General features: G+C 37.4%; 2 protein-coding genes across 4 annotated transcripts in view; both read right to left on the bottom strand.

The window, feature by feature from the left end:
* Samd9 (sterile alpha motif domain containing 9) overlaps positions 1-19,543 on the bottom strand; it is a 69,674-nt gene extending 50,131 nt beyond the window's left edge. For both annotated transcript variants that reach the window (XM_063242703.1, XM_063242706.1), the window contains exon 1: positions 19,411-19,543. The gene's annotated coding sequence lies outside the window, so the exon portion shown is untranslated. The remainder of the gene's footprint in view (positions 1-19,410) is intronic.
* On the bottom strand, positions 702-22,541 carry Samd9l (sterile alpha motif domain containing 9 like). Of its 2 annotated transcripts, XM_063242702.1 has the most exons (3): positions 22,465-22,541; positions 21,589-21,648; positions 702-5,768 (listed from the first exon to the last, which is right to left on the bottom strand). In XM_063242702.1, the coding sequence occupies exon 3, from the start codon at positions 5,745-5,747 to the stop codon at positions 987-989; it is 4,761 nt and encodes a 1,586-aa protein (XP_063098772.1). In that variant the 5' UTR covers positions 5,748-5,768; positions 21,589-21,648; positions 22,465-22,541; the 3' UTR covers positions 702-986. The 2 variants fall into 2 exon arrangements, with proteins under 2 accessions (XP_063098772.1, XP_063098771.1); XM_063242701.1 differs by lacking the exons at positions 21,589-21,648; positions 22,465-22,541 and adding an exon at positions 19,411-19,594.
* Between the last annotated feature and the right edge of the window lie 1,603 nt (positions 22,542-24,144).

The raw sequence follows: 24,144 nt of genomic DNA, 5'->3' as shown, positions 1-24,144 counted from the left end.
GTGGCATTAATATATATTGTTTACATAGCGTGGCTTATAAAGGGACAGAAAAAGGCAGGCTTTGCTGTTTGCTGCTTTCTGCCTGTATTGCTGTGAACCATTTCTCCTCTGCCATACCACCCTGCTTTGGAGCCAGCCCACTAGGAACTGAAACCTGTATAAACTGCAAGCTAAAATAAACCTTTCTTCCGTTAATGTGTGTGCATATGCCAACAATGAGAATGTAACTAACACAGAATCTTAAAACCAGGTGGAGATATAGTTTTAAGGAGTAGCAGATAAGAACGGTAACAGGAAAATATTAACATGGAAATGGGGCAAGACAAATGGAGGGAGTTCAAGTTTGATATTACTTCATTGTTTGCTCTTTCCTCTCCCAGTGCACTAAATTGAGAGATGCTAAGAAGTATAGTGAATTGTGCGTGCGTGTGTGTGTGTGTGTGTGTGTGTGTGTGCGCGCGCGCACGCGTGTGCGCGCGCACATGCGTGCAGGCGCACTGGGGAAGAGTTAAATGCAGACTGGAGAAATAAGCACTTATCTTTCACATTTTTACTGATAGCAAGATGAGTAGAATGGAGCTGAGGCTTGGTTCTGTGAGTGTGAGATCAATACTCCCAGATATGCTTTTTCTTTCATATAAACCTTAGTTAAACCTTCACTTTCAGGATGAAGAAACAATTTGAAAAATACAGAAAAGCGATTGAATTTAATACAGATTTTATTAACCAATAACCAGTGAATGAGTAACCAGTGGATGCTAATTGAAACTTTTTAATTAACTGTATTAGTCTCAAAATTAACACTAGAAATAGTAAATGATTGACTGTAAGAGTGCCGCTCTGCGGAACAGACCCCTTTTATATCTTATACAGACTTGTAATCCTTTCAGAGAGACAAAGAGAAATTGGTGCTTACAGGTAAGCCAATAAATTCATGAAAATGACAGAATAAGGTATAATCTAAGACAAATAGAAGTAAATATATTTCAGCTATTGTTAACTTCTTGAATTAATTCTATGTCATATGCCAGAGGTCCTTCAATGGAAAATCCTAGGTAGAAGGTAACTTTTTCTATGTTTCTACCACTTCTGAGTGGACTTGAATACACAGACGTTATCGGTATTCTAATTTTTTCATCTATTCCATATTCTATAGAGATTAGCTTGCCTTCAGCCTGACCAGTTAGGCGATGCAGGAGGTGTTTGACTTCTGTTTTCCATATATCTCCACTCTGCCAGAAGGAATTTGTGTTTTTTGTTTTACTAATGTGTTTCTCTAGCTCAGCCTTGTGAACAAGACTGTTGAGACCCTTTTTGGTCCCCAGATAGAAAAATGTGCTTGCCTGCTTGGATCTGCACATGCGCTTGTACTGGCCCCTGAAGGATCTGTTTAAGGATACGACATACTTTTCCATTAGTTTGGAATCTTGATCTAGCTTTTGATTTTCTGGCCAGAACAGGAGGCAGGCCAAGAAATAAGGATCTGGATATTGATAATTAAGTCCTACAAGTTGCAGGACTTCTCGGAGCTGTTGTTTTAGTATACTAAGTGGTTGGATAAACTTGGAATTGGGTTTCACGCAACTGAGAATAATGTTGGCCAAAATGAAATTTTGTTTCTCTTTGATTGACCGTATACTTGGGTTCTGCTGCAATAAAAAGGCATATTCATTCACTATATTTTCCATGATGGTTGCAGCGTCTTTGTGGTTTGAATTAAGATATTCAAGGAGTCCAGAAAACCTATCTGCTCTCCAAGCTTCTAGACGTTTTCTGCAATTCTCTTCCTGGAGTAACTGACTCTCTTTCCCTTGTAATGGAGTTGAATCCAAATGGCAGAAAAGTTTTGTGTATGTCTTGTAACAAAAAATGACTTTCTTGCTGAGTTTGAGTTCTGTCATTTCTTTTTGAAAATTCCTTGTTTTCAGGAGAACCATGTAATCACTAAAAAAATGAAAACACTTTATCAAATCTGATTGCAAACTTTGTAGGTGGGCTGTAAACTTGCTAAGAGCCAAATAATATTCATTTTTTGGATCAGGGGAAATGTTTTCCTTTCCAGATAAAAACTGTACCATAGATTCTAGAGATGATTCATCTTCTTTGTGAAAGAAGGGAGTGAGCTGAAGAATCTGGATAGTGTAAAGACTGACTTCTATTTCACCTAGGAAACCAGCTGTATTGTACGTGTCATATCTTCTTTGGGGCTTCTGTGGTGACCAAGCCTCAGTTTCATAATCTTTACTATCAGTTTGCTGTTGGGATTCTCTGAAAGCTCTTGCAGCTTTTCCAGCAGTTTCCAGTAAATATGTTAGATCCTTAACAGTAATTTCCTTACAATTTTTGTTTTTATCCAACCAACATTTGATCTCACTTTTGTAGACCTGACCAAGTGTATCTGAGATATAGGAATTTTTAGGTGCTCTTTCTTTGGCCAAATTTGCCCAGGTTAGAGCATCATTAAAGTTCTTCTCTTTAATATAGAAATGTCTTGCTAAAGCTTGACAAATGAATGCATTTTCTGGGAATCGACTACTTCCTCTAGTCAAGACCTTTTTAACTTCCTCGTTCTTCAAAGTTTCAATTAATGGGGAAAACAAAGTGTCTGTTTCAGCTCCATACTCCTTGCGCTGTCGTGTAAGCAGAAGAGTCTGTACGTCATGTTGAAATTTGTCTCTTCCTATTCCAGAATCGTAGAACACTGTTTCATTTAATATGTTCAATGCAATTTGACATTTATCCATGTGATAGCTCCTTTCCAGTTCTTTCAGACAGTGAATGGCAATCAGAGGGTGAATGATGCGCACACCTGTGTATCTTCCATATTCTGCAACTTCTGTGCTTATTAGAAGTGTATAATAGGTTCCCATCCTGTCTTCTAGGCTTTCAGGCTTCCAGGGTACACTAGTGTATATGATTCCTAAGAATATTTCACACTGTGACAATGAAATTGTAGAATCAGTAACATAAGAATTGAGTAAAGCTAGGAAAGAAATAAGTTGTGCTTCCTTGCTATTAATATTCTGTTCTTTTAGTATGTTTCTTACTACATTTTCTATGTATTTTTCATCAAAATTGCCTTTCATGATCATGAAGGAATAAAAGTTTTCACAGTTTTTGTGTTGCTTTTCAATTTCTTCTAGTTTCGCCTCAAAAGCTCTTTGTTCCTTGGCAGAAAGAGCATATTTTAGTGAAATACTATCTGCTAATTTTGCACTTTGATCTGGATTCTGAGATCGCATGCAGTTTAAGATAACTACCAATGTTTTTTCATATTGCAAATCTCTTTTTGCTAAAACGGAATGGATGGCATTCTGTAAAATGTAGATATTTTCCTGTTCTTCAAAATCATCCACAAGTAAAAGCACAGGAATATAATCCTGGTGGCTAGTTGCCTTATACGTCACCAAGTGGATTATTTGTTCTCCAACTTCTTCAAAATCAATTGCTTTGTTTTTTAATACAGCACATCTGTATTTTTGCTTTAGGTCCCAGAGAATATGCATCGCCAGTGTAGTACCTCCACAGCCTGGATGGTGATAAAGATTGATAATTTTTGCAAATTCTGGTTTAGGACATTCTGCACAGCGTTCTATTAAATCTTTAAGGTTTTTATACATGTCTCTTTTAACAAAAGCTGAAGAATAGTTTTCAGAAGAAAAGTAGAAGTTCCACCAGGATACTTTGCCTCCTCGATAAAAGTGTTCTTCTCTTGATTTCCTAAATTCTAGGAATTTGGATTTATCTTTCTCTATATCTGTTTCCTTACATTCATTTTCAGAAAGGATTTGGAGTGCAGTCAAGAGATCCTCTTCTTTTTTCTCTAGGATAACTGAGGAAGATCCATAGGAGGGCAAAAACTTTCTTGATGACTGAGTCAACGATTTTAGTTTAAGGATAGTACTGTTTATTAGTTCTATATTTAAAGTGGAGACACTGTGTTTTGATAATTCATCTCCAATTGTTAATCTTGTTTGCAGTAGATCTTTCCAACGCTGGTAAATCTTTGAGTTGACACAAATACACAACATATTTTCCATTCCTCTGAGAGCCTGATAGAAAGCACAGAAAGTTTCAGTGAATGGATCTCCTAGGCTTTCCACTGAAGACAGTAAGAGGAACACCACTAAGAATTTCCCTTTTGCCATTAAGTTTTCATCTGTGAGAAATGAAATCAGTTTTCTAACCTCACATGCTCTATCTCTCTGCCATAAATGTGCTTCTAGAGGTTTGTATGTCTCATTTTGCAGGTCTGATCTGCCATTACAGAAGATCCAGCTGGTTTGCTCATATAGATTCAGACTAGAAATCTTCTGTCTCATGGTGGTTTTCTTTTCTTCATACTGATTTGGAAAGTGCATGTTTGCTACTCGGCTTTTTTGGTAAGCTTTGGCCACTCCATTGATCCTAGATTCAGGATCAAACTCCAACACAGCAAACCATTTAATTTCTTTTAGAAAATCCAAGTGCTGCATTTGATTTGGATGGCATTTATTTGTTACAAGAATATATGAGTTGTAGTATGAATTATCCAGTGAGTCTCGGTTTCCAATGAGAAGTTTAACCAACTTTAGTCCTTCACTTTCTCTCTTTGTTGTCTTCATTTGGTGTTCTTCTTCTGCATCTTTTCTAGCTGCTGCACATGACTTTAAGTTTTCATAAAATGCTTTAAACTCTATCTCCCGTCGCTTGACATTGGCCAGTATATCCTTGGAGCTGGCTCCATCTCTCACAAATAGTGAAAGATTTTGGTTTTGTTTCCATGTTTTATCTGTAAGACTTTGCAACTTAATGTAGAAATACTTTTCTTTGCACACCGAGTATTTGGGAATGATATCCACTTCAATGACAAACCTGTCTGATAGAGTATTGTTCTGCAGTAAGACGTCTATAAACCTTGGCTGCCGGATACACTTCTGGGCTTCACTGATCTCACTTTCTTCAAAATACTTTTTGATCATTAGATTGAAATGATCAATGAAGGCATCCTTACTGGTGACTTTCACACCAACAATTTCTCCATGGGGCTTGTCTTTGACTCCAAAATGGATGGTACCATTGGTACGTGAATTCATACACGCTGATGCAAATCGGAAGGTTTCATTGCTAAATTTCATCTTAAGGTCCTCTTCTGTGGCATTTTCTGTATTTGTGAGAGCTTTGAATTCATGTATTGGGTCAATGAGATTGAGTGGTCCTGTTTCAGGTTGTAGGATATAATGTTCTATGTATCTTTGGCCATCGTGGAAGTTATCAAAAGGATATGGAGGGCAGGTCAAATTTTCAGTTTTTAGTTTATTCTTTTTCTTGTCAATAGTGTTTGATACTTCATTTGCTGCATTCTCTTCCATAGGAATAGAGTCTTGGTCTTTGATATTCCTGCTCTCGCTGAGATCTTGATCTATACTGGATGGCATTAATTCTTTCTCCAGATTTGGCTTTTTTTGATGTTCTTTTTTGGAGGATTTTGTATCATGTACTTGTCTGGAATTGGGGTTGTCACTTTCAGGGAAACTTGTATTCAGTTTGTTATACATACGTTTTATCAAAAGTGCTGGACCCCGTGGCAGCCCCATTTCTTTGAGATCCTTTTCAGTTAATTCCTGTAGGACTAATCCTGTGACTTCTTCATTGAACAGAATTTGTCCATATTTTTCATCAATCTTAAGTTCTTCTGTTATCCATTTTTTAACATGATCTTTTGTCCAGTCTTTGATCATTTCAGGCAGAGTTCCTTGTTCATTCATGTCAGAGCTTCAACTTCGTTCCTTGAAAAAATGATATAGTAAATATTTTCACAGTGAAAATCAGTCACTAAGTTACATTTGGGGGTTTAGGTATAAAATGTTAGGAAAGTCAATTTGGTTGACTTGTTCTTGTGGCTCTCAGAAAGTACAACAAAGAGACTAGAAATGGTACAAGATAGCCTGAAGCTAGATAATACAAATAGTATGCACTTTTAATTTTGTTAAAACCATTTTTAGTTAAATTATTATGAAATTGATGAAAAGTCTGCCATTGGGTACACTGCTCAATCTCAAAGGCTAAATAGTTTAGATTTTCAAAGTGGAGACTCTCAAACTTTGCTAAATATTTGAATCACTTGGAGTTCCACACCCACAATTGTTATAAATGGTTGAAGGAATGAGACTGGTATTAGTCCTTTTAAAAAATATCCTTAGGTAGCTGAGCATGGTATAGACCTGCAATGCTAGAAATCTGGAAGACTGAAGTAGGAGTTACAAGTTTGAGCCCTACCTGAGCAATTCAGCAACCTAGTGAGACTTTCTCTCGAAAGAAAAAACTAAAAAAAGGACTAGAGAAGCAGATTAGTGCAAAGATCCTGGGTTCAATCTTAAGTACCAAACAACAAAAATTCTGGGTGATTCTGTTCCATAGAAGATAGGGTCAAAAGCCATAGTTCCCAAGGTGTGATCTCCATATGACCACTAGTACAGCTGGAAACTGGCTAGAAATGTAAATTCCCAGGCCCCACTCGAGACCTACTCAATCAGGCAAAAAAGGTGAATGAATAAATTGTTTTCACATTTTCACCTTCTTGTAATCCTTATTTTCCTGTTTTTTGACTGGCACAATGTTTGTTTTGTTTTGTTTTTGTCATTCATTATAAATCATTCTTTCTCTTTTCTTGTACAATTTCCTTAGCTAGCCTACAATGTTGGTGAGGTCCACTTCTTGGTCTCCATTTAGATAATCAGAATGTAGTTTGACATACACTCTCTCTTGACTGGTCTTTGTGTGGGTATCACAACTACATGGGAGACCACTCCCTTCCATCCACCTGAATTTGGGTAAAGCCCCAGGGCCAATCCTCCTTCTTTTGTTCTAAGAGGAGTAGAAATAAAAAATAACAAAAACCCTGGAACTATCTGAAGCTCCAGGCCAAAACATACCAGTGTTAGGTCTTGGTAGCCTAAGCTTCAGTAACCTTTTCTCTGCCTGAATCTCCTTAAAAGTTCATGCATAGGAACTACATATCATGTATGTAAATAAAAAGTGAACTCTGGGTCAGTCGTGCATATTAGGAGCCCCTGAGTTGATTCAGCACCTACTGCTGACAACCTTATCTAGACATCCAATGAGAGGCATCCAGGTTAGGATGAACATCTTTTAAAATCCTGAAATCTGTTTTATCTCCCCATTTGTCCTATTCCTCTGCTGTCACGGCACACATTTTCTGTTTGTGCTACCTTTTAGCCTGTTGGCATGGATCTTCTCTGAGCACACCTTCCTGTTATCTCCAGCAAATGTAGCTGCTTTTTCTTTTACATTTGGGTGTACTTTGCTCATCATGAACCTTGAATCTATCTTTCAAATGAAACACATGATATCAGTTTCACCTTAAAGCTCACAATTATCAGTTTCTCTAATTTATTACACTCCCTGCATTTCCTGAATGATTGTTGCACCTTCTAACTTCTCTTATCAAAGCTCTAGTACTTCCTCACCAAAATTACTTGCAGGTACAATATTGCTTCCTACTTAAACTGGCATAATTAAAGCACTCTAAAGCAAAGAAAACTTGCCCAAGTTCCACAAACAATTTATCTTCCTACTGACCCATTTCTGGACTTTTTTCTGTCACTATATCTATAACATCTATGCAAAGTCCTGTTTCCTAAATGGACTGTCCACACTCTTCCTGAGGTGAGCCTTTCCTCTTGTGCTAGCCCTCCCACCACTTCATCTATTCAAGGAAGTCACTCTAGCAAGTCTCATCCCTCTCTCTGTCTTCTTCAGTCTTTCCTTGCCCACTGGATCCTATTTTCAAGTAGCAAAACATGTATTTTTCTTCTTATTAAACTGGTTTGATTCTCCCTTGATGTGACAGAGCAGAAGGCATCTTATGCTTCTATCTGCTTCTAAAATTACTTTCTGAGTCTAAAGTAACTTGGGATAAGCATACCATTATGTAGAAGACCACTTGAATGATTCTGCTTGAATAAAGAGCAATTATCACCAGGCAGGGTGGCTCATGCCTGTAATCCCAGCACTCAGGAGGCTGAGGCAAACGATCATTGTGAGTTTGAGATCAGCCTGGGCTACAAAGTGAGCTCAAGGCCTGCATAGTGAGACCCCGTCTCAACAAGACAAAAAAAAAAAAAAAAAAAGCAATTACCTCCACTTTGGCTAAACCTGGCCCTATCTCCATGTACTAATGTATACAGAGCTGGCTAAGCTACTTCCTTTTCCTTTCAATTGGCTCTAAGCAATGTAAACAGGGCTCACTGAAGTACTGATGCATGACCTTTGAAGCTAGGCGACACTCATGTCCACATTTCCCTAAAGGGTTGAGTCCAGCAGGATGCCAGGCCAGTGCTCCAGGGCTGTCGACTGAGTTTGAGCCTTGAGATAAGAGGTGATGACTTCCCAGGGCACAAAAGTTTGCACATCAGAACTATAGGCAATTATTTTTAAGGTATCAAGGGGCATTATGGTAACCATTGTTGATTACCTGGTATTCTGTTTTTATATCATGTACTATGTCCACCCTTTGTTTTGACCGACTCTGCTTTGCTTTGTCACATTTGGTTTTATTCTATTCCAAAAAAAGTAGTAAGAACTATGGGAGTAATAAAACCCAAAATGTTTAAATGTTACTGTAAAAAAGAGAGGAAAGGAAAGTGATCTAAAGGGCACGACTGCAAGTGTGTTTATATTACTAAGTTTTTGTTGGATCATTGAACACAACTGTTTGCAGTTTCACAGTTTGAATGTCCACTTTGTATGCTTAATTTTGTAACTTGATCAACTATTTCTAAGATGACAATATGTAATTTATTATTTTTTTCTTTTTATCGGTACCGGGGGTCGAACTCACGACTGCCTGCTTACAAGGCAGGTGCTTATGCCGCTGAGCTAAATCCCCAGCCCCTTCAATAAGTAATTTATTAACTAGTGATTTCTTACTGTTTATTTTTTTGAAATTCTGTATTACTTGTACGCTTTTACTGTTTTGTTTTCTCCTTAAATAAAAAAAATTTAAACCAAAAAGAACTGAAGCACTGCCACCTAAACACTAAATTTTACCTGAATTGTGCTATGCATATTGGTATTTCTGTATATCCTTCTCTCTGCATATTCAGAGGTGCTTTCTGGCCTTCTAGCTTGCCCAGCTCATGATACTCACATAATTTTGCCATTCCCTCAATCTCCAGCTACCCCCTTCTTGAATTAATAAAATCTAGGTTAGATCCTGGGTCAAGGCTTTTGTTTGCAGGTTCATTTCTGCAAGATATCTGTAAACAATGGTGAAACTTTTCCAATTTATTCACACACTTGGCTTTTTTCTCCAACTTGGAAGATAACACTTCCACTGCTGTACTTCCCACAGACCCTCTCCCATACCACAGTCAGCTTGGTAACAATCCTCCTCTCTCCATCCTCAAAAAAGAGTAATAAATACAATGATATGAGAATACATGCACAGCTAGAATGTTTTCCAGTCACTAACGAGACAGATCCAGAACATCCTACTCATAAGTGCAGTGTGCACATAGCTTTCAACTTCTTGTTCTTAGAAGAATTAAAGCAGAGCATTCTAGACAGTGGAGTCCAGGTCCCCCATCTGTGCTGCTTACATAACTTAATTCAAGGTTTTGAAATGGTGCCAGATGATACAACTCATCTTGCTTGCACATATGTATCATCATGGCAATTTCTATACTTTAAATCACATATAAAGTCATTCATTTCAGAACAAGTTCAAAATAAGATAGTGGGAACAGAAGCTTAAAAGATGTTAGGAAATGTTATTTGGCATGGGCAGATATACTGATTCAAATATTCAGGTCCCAGCCCTACCCCTTCTTTTCATGCAATGCAGAGCTCCTACACTGTGTGTGGCTTTCTATCGCAGAGGAAGGCACACCCAATAAATATTTTACTCAGATACTCCAGAGTCCCACAGAAACTTATACCCAGTTTGCAGCACAATTGTAAGAGGCTGTAAATAGGCAGATTTCTCACAAAGCTGCTGCTAAAGTACTTGCTTGCCTGTTAGCACATGAAAATGCCAACAATGAATGCAAACAAGCATTAGTTTACACCAAAGATCTATCTGTTTGCATCCATGCATGCCAAAATTTTGGATCTACTGCCCATGCATCTACGCTTATGGCACAAGGTATATCCCAAAACCTTGACAGTAAACTTCATATGATTAAATGGTTTAATTGTGGCAAATGTGAACAGACTAGCTGACACTATACAGCACCTCTGAAGGCACCAGTCTCTTTGGCTACTCAAGCTGTGCCCAATCTGTGTCCATACTGTATGAAAGGCTTAAATTGGAAGAAACATTATAAATCTAAATTTCATGAAAATGGCACACTTTTGCAGAAAACCATGTGCCCAAATAGAGGATTACAATCAAATTAAGAAACCAGTAATAAAATTAAGAAATCAGTATGCCAATGATTTGGAACCATCCAAGTCAGTTATATCCTGTCTAAATCAGACAAGCAACAGTTCCTTTGCTTCCCTTGTTTCCCTGGTCCATCAGATCAATCAGAGTGCAGAATTAGACTTACCAGCAGCTTGTCACATTCATGTGTTGGGGGAAGAAAAGCCAACTTTAATTCCTACTGAAATTATCACTCCTACTCTTAATCTCAAGATTGAACCTGAATAGAACGAGCTTGGATCTTTATTTTTCCCAGGATATTTTAGTTCAGTTCGTAGACCTACTTGTACTAATTTAAATGGAAAAGCTCTCACTGGATTGATGGATATGGGAACTGATGTCAATGTCACCATAATAAACATACAATCATGGATGCCTGTTTGGCTGACCAGACCCACCTCCACAGCTTTGACAGGTTTGGGCTCCCCTTACTCTGTTTCACAGAACACACTGCCACCCCCACCCCTCACCATGTTGGCCATGATAGACAGGCAGGCATTGTAACATTGCTTATTGTTTCTTCAATTTATCAAAAAAAATCATTGGTACTCCTACGCATGAAAAGTTAAAGATTTTACTAACATTGGTAAAAGAACAACTGCAGTTGGGTATTCTCAAGCATACACTATTATAACTAATTTTAAAACTGCTAAGGGCTATATTTAGTAGAATTGCTCCATTGCTTATTGATAATATTACAACCTATTCCAATCTCCAAAGTTCACTGGTGGTTCTAATATGGATGTTCTTGTAAATCTAGTTCCCATTTTTTAATAAATTGAGACAATTCCTTAAGTTTTTTCATCATATTTCTAAGTTTCTGCAAAAAGAATTTAAAATTATCAGAGCACAAGTTAGACAAATCATGATGCCATGTCTTACTTCTCAGCTCATTTGTAGATCTATTCCTCAAGAGTTACAGTCCCAGAGGTTTTAAAAGTAACCAGTTATAGGAGCTGGGGATTTAGCTCAGCGGCATAAGCGCCTGCTTTACAAGCAGGCGGTCGTGAGTTTGGCCCCCGGTACGATAAAAAAAAAAGTAGCCAGTTATAGCAAATAAGTATTACACACACAGCCTCTTTTAACAAAGTTTAAATATATTCATGACTCTATAGATATCTTCTCACATGTGATCTACTTAACCTATCATTCAGGTAAACAAAGTTGATATGTTATACAACATTGGTTGTCAGCTTTTGCTAACTTAGGGATGTCACAAACAATAAAACCTGATGTAAATCCTAATTATATTAGCTAACATTTTCAAAGTTTTCTTGATAACTAGAATATACAGCATGTTACAGGAATATCCTATAATCCCCAAGATCAATTGATAATTGAACACGCTGGTCCTAAACTGAAAATTCAACTAGGTAAACAAAAGAAAGGGAAAGCACAGGGTCAAAATTTGCTACTTATGTTTGGAATGGTCCCAGTATCACTTTTTAATTGTGGCTGAGAACATACTTGTATTTTCAAAGATTATTGGGAGACATTGCAACCATCATAGCTGCTATGTGGTCAGAATCCAATCCACCTGCTTGACATGTCAAGCCCTCTGCCAAAACCTCAAGCAATGGACCTGACAAGGCATCATCTACTATCTTGGGAATGCCTGCAGCAAATGGTTTGTGAGGCCTACCTCCTACTTAGCAGCCAGGGTTTGGTTCAATTACTTGATAATCTTTTCCTTACAATGCTTGCTCTCCTAGCAGCTACAATATGTATTCCTATGGTTCAGGGAGAATGATATTGAGCTTACATACCTAATCTACTCTTACTTAGGGCCTTGTGTGGATGGATTTTGTGTTCCATAGAGACTTCATTCTTTAGACGCTTATGTGGCCTGATTTTCCATTCTACAGAGAGTGATAACGCTACATATACTATTGGCCCTCATATTTTTATGTGTTTAAGAGAACAGTCTAAGCTAACACTGCCTTTCATTTTGTATGTCCTCTTTTATGTGAAGCCCATCTACAGCAAGATTCTAGCCTTTGTATTTCAGTTGTAGATAAGACTGGAAAGTAGAACCATCTAAAGGACAATTTGCCTTACTAACCTTCATTTGTATTCCCTCAGACTGTAATCTTGTAAGAGATTTTAAGCCTAACATTCTTATCTGCATTCCAGAAGCTCACACCCGTCATTTTGAGAAAGGTGAGTTTGGTTCTTGGCAGTCTTGTAGGGACTTGAACCATAGACAGGCTATCTGCAAACTTAATTATTCCTTTGTAGATTTGTCTCCAGAGGATTCTTTATGAGAAAAGATCAAAATTGGCATGAGATTTCCTTTTTGAGCTCTCCTGACAATGCCATGACTACAGAAGCCTCGTCTAACGTTACATGGTCAGGTAGATGTCTTAGTCTACCTATTCTCAGATTTATTTTCAATGACAAAACTGGACCCACACAATGTATGTAAGGAAATTAGCCCTACCTTTTCATACTGGATGGCTACAGACTGGGCATCTGCAGCCACCAGATGGAGGAAAAGTCAAAGTAGTATTATAAGGTCACGAATATATAAAGATAAACATCTGTTTATGATACTCATGTACTGAAAGTCACAACCCAGAATCTATGAAACAAAAACAAACCCTTACCTCCATCCAGCTATCTTGGTGGGACATGCAAAAGTGATATAGGGATGATATGATGGCCTCTAAATAATACAAAAGAATATTATAACCTGACACACGTCTGCCATGCTGAGGTTCTGTTGTAATGTGTTCATATCTTCTGTATTGACTTCTCTGAGGGTCTAGGCCTCTCTGAATGCCTATAATATTTCTAACTTAGCTGTCTAGAATGGCATCTAAGTCCCTTTCCCATCTTCATTGCAGTCCAGTAAGTTTATATCTGTAAACCCATTGAAACTTGGATACATTGGATTTCATTACAATGATGGTAAATTTAAGTTGAGAACGTGGGAAGAGTATGATGTTCATTTGGTGGAATATTTTATTCCCACTTTGTATATGTTGCATTTTGACTAGTCACTAAATTTATAGGTGTTTGTTATTTGACCTGTTTGATTTGTTTGACTGCTGTGGTTTGTTATCCTTTCGTTAGATAACACTGCTAGGAAAAATAAAGTTAGCACGTTCCCTCTTAAGCTTTCATACGAAATGTAGTAAAAGGGTCTTTTCATGAGATCTAGTTTTTGTTTAGAAAATATACATGCTTACTGATAAGTCATGGGGCCCCTTTTGTCAGTTAAAGAGCAATAGACTAGCAGCCATTCTGAAGACTCGGGGAACAGGTTTCACTAAGAGACTGGCCCTGATCCTCCTCTGCACTGGAGAAGAAACATTAAATCTATTCTGCTTCAGTTTCTTTTCTGGTCTGATCTCATTTTTTATCTTTCCTGCCATTTTTTACTTTCTTTTTGGGGAGCCATGGAAGATTAGAGGGAGGGGAATTCTGAACTTTCCCAACTTTTTCTTCCTGTCCAACAACTAAGCATCATTGTGTCCATAGAAAATGAGCATTTGTTAATACTGAAGACTGGAAAATCACCTTACATGAAGTCACCTCAAGCTTTTATCTATTCCTTGTAGACCTGTAACAAACATGGTTACTCTGCTAGCTAGTTAAATGCTCTTAAGAGTAGCCACCACTCTTAAAGCAGAAGACAGGTTCCCTAGCACCTTCTGGTAAATCCCCATTGAAGCTAAGTGGAATGTTAACCAGACAAGCAGGTGGATTTCTTTCTGGAAACAGATCTCTGGTTGCATGGACTAGTGAAGTCTGACAGGACAATTGAGGGGTCATGGCCAGGGGCACTATCTTGTAGATACTCAAAGATTCCTCAGTAGAAGCTGGGTCCTGACAGCTCAGTTAGGTAACCAAAAGAAAAATGCTCACTTGTCTATCATTCTTACCTGCACTCCTTAGGATTTTTAGTTCTGTTAGTAATTTAGAATCTACCCTTAACTTTTTCTCCAACTTGCTGGAAGTTGATTTCAGAACCACTTTGAAGTTAGACTGCCTCTCTCTCCAGACAAACTGTGTCAGCTTGCAATAACTATTTGCGATTCAAGGAGAATAGATAGTGACTTGCACTTGTGCTTTATATATTCCAGATAAGAGTAAAAAAGTTATTTCAGTCAGCCTTCCTTTCATGTTCACGTAAAAAATTCATAGAAGAGATGTGCCTTTGCTAATAGATGAATTGTGGTTGCTGCATAAAGGATATAAGTTTAAATCTGTGAACTTCAGAGATAGAAATTTTAGAGTGGGTTTTGAATAAAACTTAGCCTTCCTTGTCTTTCTGTTATGGAATACTGCCTAAGTGATAAGATAGATAGCACAAATGTCTAGAGGCTTCTTTACCTTATGATTCAGGGCAAGATTTTTCTTTGAGCCATTTACCTGACTCTATCTATCTCTAGAGGTGATATCTTTGGCAGGTTGGGAAGCATTCTAGCTACTTTGATAATTGGCTTCATTGTCTTTTAAAGAACTAGAAAGTAGGGGTTAAATCTCTTGATTATTGGTTTTCTAGCAGTGCTTCTTTCTTTAAACATGAATGTCATAGCTGAAATCAGTTGTAGCTTGCACTTTTAGAAACACCTGCTAGTTAGGGAAGAAAGGGTAGTGATCCAGTGAAAGGTGGTTCATCTGACTTCATCTATCTTCTACCTCAAGATATCTGCTACGTGCTCTGGAGTGTGTCATCTTGGAGGATGCCTTGAGGATACACAAATCACGTAGAAATGAAACAAATGCCAATTTTTTATCTAGAATTTCAGATGGGGAAATCAGTGTCAAAATCTATTACACCTCTTAGGGCCAGTGCTTTAGTTCTGATATGTAAACTTTTCTGCCCTGGCAGTGATAGTCTCTTATCTCAAGGTTATTCCCATGGATCATATAGAGTGCTAGTCATCCCACCTGGCTCAACCATGGTTTTTGGTCATGGGATGGGGAAAGAGTGACTCTCAGCTGCAAAGATTGCATATCAGCATCTCAGCCAGCCTATTTATATTGCTTAAAGCCAATTTAAGGGATAAGGAAAGGGCCTAGCCAGTTCTGTTGAACCCAGGGTCTTTGAACTGAGCTATATCCCTAGCATTTTAATTTTTTAACTTTTATTTTGAGACAAAGTTTTGCTGAATTGCTAAGTTTCCCTGATTCAGCTCAAAATTGGAATTCTCATGCCTCATTCTCCAGAGTGATAGGATTACTAGCATGATCTTGTATTTAAATGTAGTCTTCACTCTAGCAGTTACCTCTGTTCAGAATTTCTCTAGATACCTAAACAACTCACACCCTCATTCTTTCAACCATTTACTCAAAATAATAATGTTTTTGTTAGATAACGTTCATGTTAAACAAGGCAATGGTCTTGCCTTCAGCTATTTTCAGCATTTTTCTTTCCTTCAATTTTTCTTTTTAGGATTTACCTACTTTATATATTTATATAGTACTTATTTATTATTAATATATTGTATATTTATATATTTTTATGTATTTATATTTTTTAAGATTATATATATTTATATATTTTTATGTATTTATATTTTTTAGGATTTACCTATTTTATATGTTGTCTTTTTCATTCTATCTCAGAAACTATAATATAATGTAAACCAGAACAGGCATTTTTGCTATCATTCATTAGCAAATAACCAAGGCCTGATACAAAATTAGTATGAAATGAATATTTGTTAAAATGAAAAAACTAAGATTTTTATGAATAGTGAGCCAAATATATCATGGTTTTGGAACTTAATGGATTCTCAGTGACTGTGGAAAATGACTCAGAAATCTCTTCAAAAATGAAGAACCCTTGGGAGCTTGTTTGGAAGTCTAGGAAGGGAATGCAGTTACTTGTATCTCTTGACTGAGGAAATGGTTCTCCTCTATCAGGAGTGCTCATCTTCTTCCAGTGAGTGTGCAGGTTTGAGAGGAACCACGTAGCACAGTTAGGGAGGAAGGGGACACCTACCTAGCCAGCCAAATCAGCCAAATGAATCCTAGTGATCAGTGGGGTGACAGATGTCACAGTCAGTTCTCTATTATATCCAGTTGGCCACCTTCTTAGGGAGATATTAGTAATTGGGATGACTTTTTTGTCCTTCTGATTCTTGTTGGTATTAACTTATTGCAAAAGAGATGTTAACTGATGCCCTATAGAAAAAGTCCTGATGAGTCCACTACATACACATGTAAAATTATAACAGAGTTACTGTAGTGCAACTTGGCCAATAAATCTGAGTGCAGTCTGATTAAATGCAATTGTCATGTGTGTTTGTCCATATGTCTTTTAAATCTGAGTTCATACTGGTTAAAGCACCACCAGCTGCTTTGTTTAAATTTTTTTTTTTGCGCTCCACTATTTCTGTTTCTTTTTCTTTTTCTACTGTGGACTTTTCATGAAAAAACTGTATTGTTTTCAGTATAGTCAAACTCAAGACATTGCCAGATATGAGGGCTTATAAGACTTAAATTTTGATAACATAAAGGTTACATATGATTTAGTTTTATATGTATGTTTTTGTCTATTAACTTTCAGATATAATCCTTCAAAATTTTTATTTAAGTTGGCTTATAGGTGAGTGGACACTCATTGGCATTATCCCAAATATTTACTATTCATGTAGCTTGCTAGTAAAATAATTTAAATCAACTGATAAGACTAAAGATATTTTAAAAGTTGGTGACATGTTTCCATGCAGGTTAGACAACAAGATAATATTAAAAAATCAGTTTTATAAATGCAGTATCCATTATTTTCTGTGTACAATAACTTAAGAGTTTTTCCTTCTTTAAAGATATTATATAGAATAGATAAGGATACTCCTTTAGAGAGGAGAAAATATAGAAAATAGTTTATTTAGATCACTTATGAGTAAAGCAGCTACCTACTAGAGATAAATTGGGAGACAAGTTTATACTGATAAAAATTAAGAATAGACTGTGAACTAATACTCTGGACAAAAATCAAATTTCTTCAAACAATATGGAATGCAGCCCTTCCTAACTAAAGGGAGGTGCAGACACTCTCTACCAAGCTCCTAAATTTGGAGAAAATTATGTATATTAGCTAGCTCCCCCCACCATCCCAGTTTCTTTTAAAGTCTATATGTTGAAGAACTGGGTTAAAAGCTTGCATTCCAGTTAGTCATTTTAAGTCCACAGAACCAATTGTGATTGGTAGTCACTAAACAACTGAGCAATTTTGGCTTTGTTTATCTATAATTAGCCCTGGGGGTGGGATGCATCTACACACACGAGACTCCTTCTTGAAATTCAGGAGCTATTTTTCTTATTTTTTCCAATAAATTTCCTCTAACCTCCAAAACAAAAAATTAAGATCCCTTTATAACATCAAAATATCTCAGCCCCTCACTTCCATGATAGTAGCTGGGAAGACACAAATAGTAATGATTAGATTTTCATCATATATATATATATTATTTTTTAATTAAAAAAATTTTTTTGGAGAAAGGGTTATGGTATGCAGTGCAGGCTGTCCTTGAACGTATTTATTTAGCCCAGGCTGGCCTCAAACTCATGGCAGTCCTCCTGCCTCATCCTCCCAAATGCTGGGATTTACAGACATGGGCCACTATACCTGGTTTGCACACAATCTATTTGAATTCCATTTCTTACCACTTTTGGCCTCTGTTAATTATAAGAACATTGTATATGGTTCATGTTCCATATTTGACTGTATTTAATATGAGGTAACAGTAAGTTGGGCAAAAAGATTTTAGTAAGGTTTTGTCATAGTTCTTTGGCTCTTTCCAGGTCTTCAATCCTACATCTGGGACTGCTGGTGTTTTTTTCTTTAATGTGAAAGACATTGATGTAAACATCAAAAAGTTACATACAAGGAAGTGGAGGAAGTGGGGACAGGAAGGAAAGTAAGGTGAAGTAATAAGAATCACTATGTGCTAAGAACACATACCAACCCACTATGATGAATATAACCATTATTACAGTGCCAACATGTATTAATAAAAAACAAAGAAAATTTAAACAAAAAGGCTACATGGTATGTATAAGGGGGAAGAGGTTGTGATCGGGAAAACAGATTAAATTAGGTTTCCTCTCAACCAGCCGGTTTAGACTTTCATAACAGAAGGAAACTGAATGAGTACCAATATTGTCTTTTTGTTGTTCAACTTCTTCAAAAGTTGAAGGCTCCGCATCCAGCAGTGTAAAAGTATTGCTGCTTGGAGCTCTGAGGAAGCCCTTTACCCTATCCGTAGGCAAACTAGGTAATTTTGAAACCCAGAGTTCACCTATAGATCTGTTCTCTAAGGTCTTTTATTTTCTCTTTGGGGGCTGACCAAGGAGAATCAAAGCAGTACCCTTTGAGGGCCAACGCAAGCACCCACATAACCCTGGGAAGCCAGGTCTCAGCAGCAGCATGAGGAACCTTCCCTGCAGCCTGGCTGGAGTCCAGCAAGCCCCACCCTGCACTGACTTTCAGGAGAAGGGAAATCACAAGCTTTCAGTTTCATTTTCCTGCATTGCAATGACACATTTTTTTCATGTGGAATACACTAGTTCAGAAGAAAAGTCTTAAATAAAATGGTGATAAAACTTTAGAGGGTTTTCTTTTCAATCAGATGAAAATGTTTTACAGCATTTAAATTTGTCAAAGTTCAGAGTTTGTGGTTGGTTACAATTTTCAGTCTAGTCTGGTTTCCTCAGTTCAGGGTCTATATTTTACCTAGGTCTTCTAGTTAAATCTCTGGTCTTCCACTTCCAGATGTAGTCTGTGTGTTTACCATCTCTACTAAAACCTTTCTTTTTCACGAATTATAGTACCAGTCACATCTAGTGATACATACATAAGAGTTTTGATATTTCTCATTCCTTTTTAAATCATTTTATAAGAAGTAGCTTATGTACATTTCAAAATATATTCATCTTTAAAGGTATGTTTTGGCTTTTATAAATAATTTTTGAGATATCTTTTAAAGAGACTTGATTAAACAAATGTTTAATGATTAGAAACTTACCAAGGCTTTTCTGAAAACTTCTACTTTTTGTATTAGAAGCTTGAAATATATCTTTGTGAGGTTCTTTGATCTTGAACTTTTAGAATAGTTTGATTTGCTGGAGAATTTGCAAGTCACATTCAGTAAATCAGTGAGGGAGGAGAGATGTAGGCCGAATGCTGTTGGTTTGCTTGAGGATAAATTTTTGAGAGTCTATTAAATCAAAAAGCAAACAACAATAAAAACAAAAATCAATTTCACGGCAAATAAAATGCAATTGATTGGACTATTGTTTGGAAGTGTTTATAGTATGAATTTTCTCCTTAACTTTCTACTCTGAATATTTTCACATATATACAAGTTCCAAAACATAGTGAAAGGAACATCCCCGATGACATTTTTTCCGTGCTTACATGCTTTTAATGCAAGTTCACACACCACAATGTGTAGCAGGCTCCTGTCTCTCTCCCCACATTCCATACTCAATGAGGAATGAATCCTATGCCGCTCAACACATAGAGAGGATCTGATCACCACTGTTGGACTGCAAGAATAGCTCCCTCCCAAGGTTGCCTTTTGCTGTGATGGATCCTTTCAGACACTTCTCAAAATACAAGCCACGTAACCTTGATAAAATGTAAATAATATGCCAATAACCTGTCTAATCTCTCCAGTGGCTTTCCATTTGACACAGTGAACTACAAGCTCCCATATCATCCGGCACCCTGCCTACCCTCTGATAGTACATCTTTCATTTTTCTCTCAAATCTGGTCTGGCCTACGATCTCCTTGTTATTCCTTGCTGTAGGCAGCTCCTACTTCTATTTCAGGTTGTTGTGCTTGTCTCTTTTGCCTGGATTGACCTGTCACAAGGCTCACTCCTTCATGTCTGTGAGGTCTTTTATGAAATGTCACCTTCTCAGTAAAGCACTGCTTGGCTAGCCTATGAAAACCTTTTTCTCATCTCCCAACAATCTTCTTTCCTTTTCTGGCTTTATTTGTAATTTACTGAGGACTTAGCACAGCCATCTGGTTTCTTACCTACTTACCTTATTTCCCATTTCCCTCATTGTTCTGTGCATTCCATGAGGATAAGAGCTTTGTATACTTTGTTCATTATTTTATAAATGCCTGCCACCTTCTAGATTCCTAAAAATTTGTTGAATGCATATCATATTTTCTTAGAGTTATTAAAAAATCGTGAATTTATGAAAACCCTCATGATAGCAATGCCTGTAAGTCTAAGGACGTTCCTTGTTTTGCAGAGGTTAATTACTCCACCAGAAACCCAGACAGAAATCTAGGGAGAGAGCCATTCATTAGGCCAGAGCTAAGGCCTTATGAACTGATCACAAACATGAGAAAGAAGTTTTATCAGAAGAAAAGGAAAATTAATAAATCTGTTTATCCTGCAATTCTTGTAAGCACCCAGTTTCATAATACCCATCAGCTTTCTGCTGTGTCATAGTCCTCGGTGACAGAGTCTCAATGTCTTCACTTTTGGCACCTGCAGCCTTTTTAATTTACTTCCTGGTGAAGCAATTGCTGCTTTCAGCACAGGCATCCTGATCTGGTCAGAAGGCCCACCCTCCTTCCACTAGAGTCCTCGTTCACACTGTAAACATCTACCTCTCTCTGGAGAGCCTGAAGATGGAGAGAGAAGATTCTGGATTTTCTCCCTTAGACGGCGAAGACAGCAATTCCAACAGGATTTAGCATTCTAAAAACGGATGGAGCAGAGCACCAGCAGTTCCCCTTTGCAGCCCATGCCTTCTTTAAAGGTTCTCTGGCCTCCAAGCAGTGACTCCTGGGTCTGTCTAGGGTAGGGGTGTGATGCAAAAGGAACCTCACAGCACGACGTTACTACTTTCCTTCAGACCCTGCCAATAGATACAACACATAGGGATACTCACATGTTCTCTTTTCTTCTGTTAACTAGAAAAGCTGACACTAGCTCGTCTCAATATGATATACTAGACTCCTCAGTGATACCCTCGAGCCTATTATAATGTCCCAAATTTTTCAACCCTGCCTCTTCAAGAAGATTCCATTCATGAATGCACAATCAGTAATTTAAGCCTATGCTATTCAGTAGAGCTTTTAAAATAGTTCATACTTTATGAAGTCTAAGAGTATCTGCTTATGTAATATTGAAACTAAGTAAAGACCAAGTTTGGCAAGAACAAATTCTGAAATTACCTTGGTATAACTCTTGACTTTCTGGTTTCCGGCAGCTCACAGCTTCCTGTTTCAAAGCCACTGTGAATATAAATTTTCTTAGTAATCATTTCTTAACTGTTGAAAGCAGCTACAGGATGCCATTCTCAAGCGAATGCTCCCTTAAGTCAGCAGAACTCCTGAGGACAAGCTTGGGGGGCCCTCTCCATCACAGGAGGCTCTCGCCAGCCCGCAGCCCAGGTCATCGGCTTCTGAGGGTTGCCCGCTTTCTCTCTTACCGCTGCCCAGGGATGAGAGACGCTCCCTCTGGTTGCAGCCTGGGGCGTCTCCACCCCCTCTAGTGGCACCCCGAGAAATTGAAACTATACAGGAGCAGGCTGGTTTTGTTTTCCTCACTTCGACTTTAAAAAATCAGACTGCTGCTTGAGGTAGCCACAAAAGAAAGATCAAGATAGAAGAAAAGCTATCCTTTGGCAAGTGCCACCTTTGAACAAGGGTAAAACATTCATAATAAATTATGGGAGGTGTAATTTTGCATATTTACACAGGACTACCGATTCTGCTACAATCTTTTAGGCTGAAATTCTTGACATTCTTGGTGCTGTTTGTCCTTTCCCCTGGCCAGCAGCCCTACCAGGAGCCCTCTCGCTATCCTTATCAGTTCTCTTATTAGTTGTCACCACCTAATTACACTCGATGGTATGGTTCTTTCCAGAAAAGCACTTACTATTATCACTTAAATATACTGATGTGTATTTAACACACGAATATTTCTATTTAATTATTTTTATAAGCAATGGTTCATACAAAAACATGTATTAATACAAAAATAAAGCCGATGAAGTAAGAGATAGCTGTCCCCTCATCCACATGACAAACAAAGACTTGATAACTTACCAAAAATGTCCTCAAGGCGTTTTCTTTTTACGTCAGAAACTTGAATCCCGGCATTTTAACCTTTGCTTTTTTATTTCTCTTCTCACAGCTAGGAAACATACTTCTAAGAATCCTTTAATAAAAAACAAGATCAATCACACTAAGCCCCTAAGCAATGAAGCTGTGTAGTTGCCAAAGTGGTCTCAGAACGGTGCCAGGCTCCCTTGCAGAATGAGGAAGTAGAAATACAGACACAGAAGTTTCAGTTTTGCTTGGGAAGTTTTACTTCCTTTATTGTACTTTTTTTTTTAATTTAAGAGAAAATAAGACACAGAAAAGAAAAAACAAACAAACAGCAAAAGACACAAACAACAACAAACCCAAAACAATAACAGTACCAAATCAGATGATAGAAATTTAACAACGGTTGTAATATTGCATATTGTTACCTTCAAAAGGGTTGCTCAGATTACCAGACATAGATATGCAAAATTGATCTAATCATTAGTATTAACTGTTCTTTTCCAAGAATTAATATAATTAGTAGTCCAGTCATTTTCGCTATTTTTATGATCTATTTTAAATTTGTCTTTTTCCTTTCCCTTCCTTCTTTCTACCTTTCCCCTAACCCAGTTACTTTTCCTCTTTGAGCATTTTGGATTCTGTTTAAGTTTCTTACCCTAGGGAGATGATATGGAATTTACACATGTGAGAATGATTTATTGCACTTATGAGTATGGTCTCACATCCATTTACTTATAAAAGCTTCAATGTAGTCTTTCTTTATAGCTGAGTAGTACTCCATTGTATAAGTATACCACACCATTTTATTCATTCCTTGCTTGATGAGCACTTGGGTTGTTTCCAAGATGTGACAGTTACAAATATACAGCTATAAACATGGGTGCACATATATCACTGTGGTATGATGTTTTCAGTTCTTCTGGGAAAATACCCAGGAGTGGGATAACTGAGTCAAATGAAATATCTAATCCTCACTTTTTGAGGAATCTTCACACTGATTTCTACAGTGGTTTGCAGCAGCCCACACTCCTACCAGCAGTGGAGAAGTGTTCCTTTTTCCCCTCAGCCCTCCCAACATTTGTTATTGGTTGATATCTTAATCTTGGCCATTCTTTCTGGGGTGAGATGGAATCTCAGAGTTGTTTTAATTTGCATTTCTCGAACGATCATTGATGTTGAACATTTTTTTGTATTTTTGTTTGCATTTGTACTTTTTCATCTGTGAAGTGTGCATTCATCTCAGATGCCCATTTTTGAATGAGGTCTTTGAATTTTGGGGGCCTGATGTTTTTTTAATTCTTTGTATGTTTTAGGTAGAAGTTCTTTGTTGAGGGGCAGTTGGCCAAGATATTTTCCTAATTCGTGGGTTTTCTTTTCACTCTGTTGGAGATTCCCTTTGACATGCAAAAACTTTTTAATAAGATGAAACCCCATTTGTTGATTATGGGAAGTATTTCCTGTGCAGTTTGATTTTTATTTATGAACTCTCTGCCTATTTCTTTGTTGTGAGATTTTTACCTACTTTGTCTTCCAGCATATTTAGTGTTTCTGTTTTAGAATTTAGATCTTTGATCTATTTTAACTTTAGAGAATGGTTATAGACATGGGTCTAGTTTTAGTTTTTGGCATATGGAAAGCTAGTTCCAGCACCGTTTGTTAAAAAAGTTATCTTTCTTC

Source organism: Cavia porcellus, unplaced genomic scaffold, assembly GCF_034190915.1.
Source record: "Cavia porcellus strain 051 isolate PalLab524CR breed Dunkin Hartley unplaced genomic scaffold, mCavPor4.1 scaffold_2, whole genome shotgun sequence".
Taxonomy (NCBI): Eukaryota; Metazoa; Chordata; class Mammalia; order Rodentia; family Caviidae; genus Cavia; species Cavia porcellus.
This window is presented reverse-complemented; position numbering and strand designations above follow the sequence as displayed.

Bases quoted from the DNA above. Each gene is read 5' to 3' on its own strand.
- Samd9l (XM_063242702.1), bottom strand. From the start codon at position 5,747: ATGAATGAACAAGGAACTCTGCCTGAAATGATCAAAGACTGGACAAAA.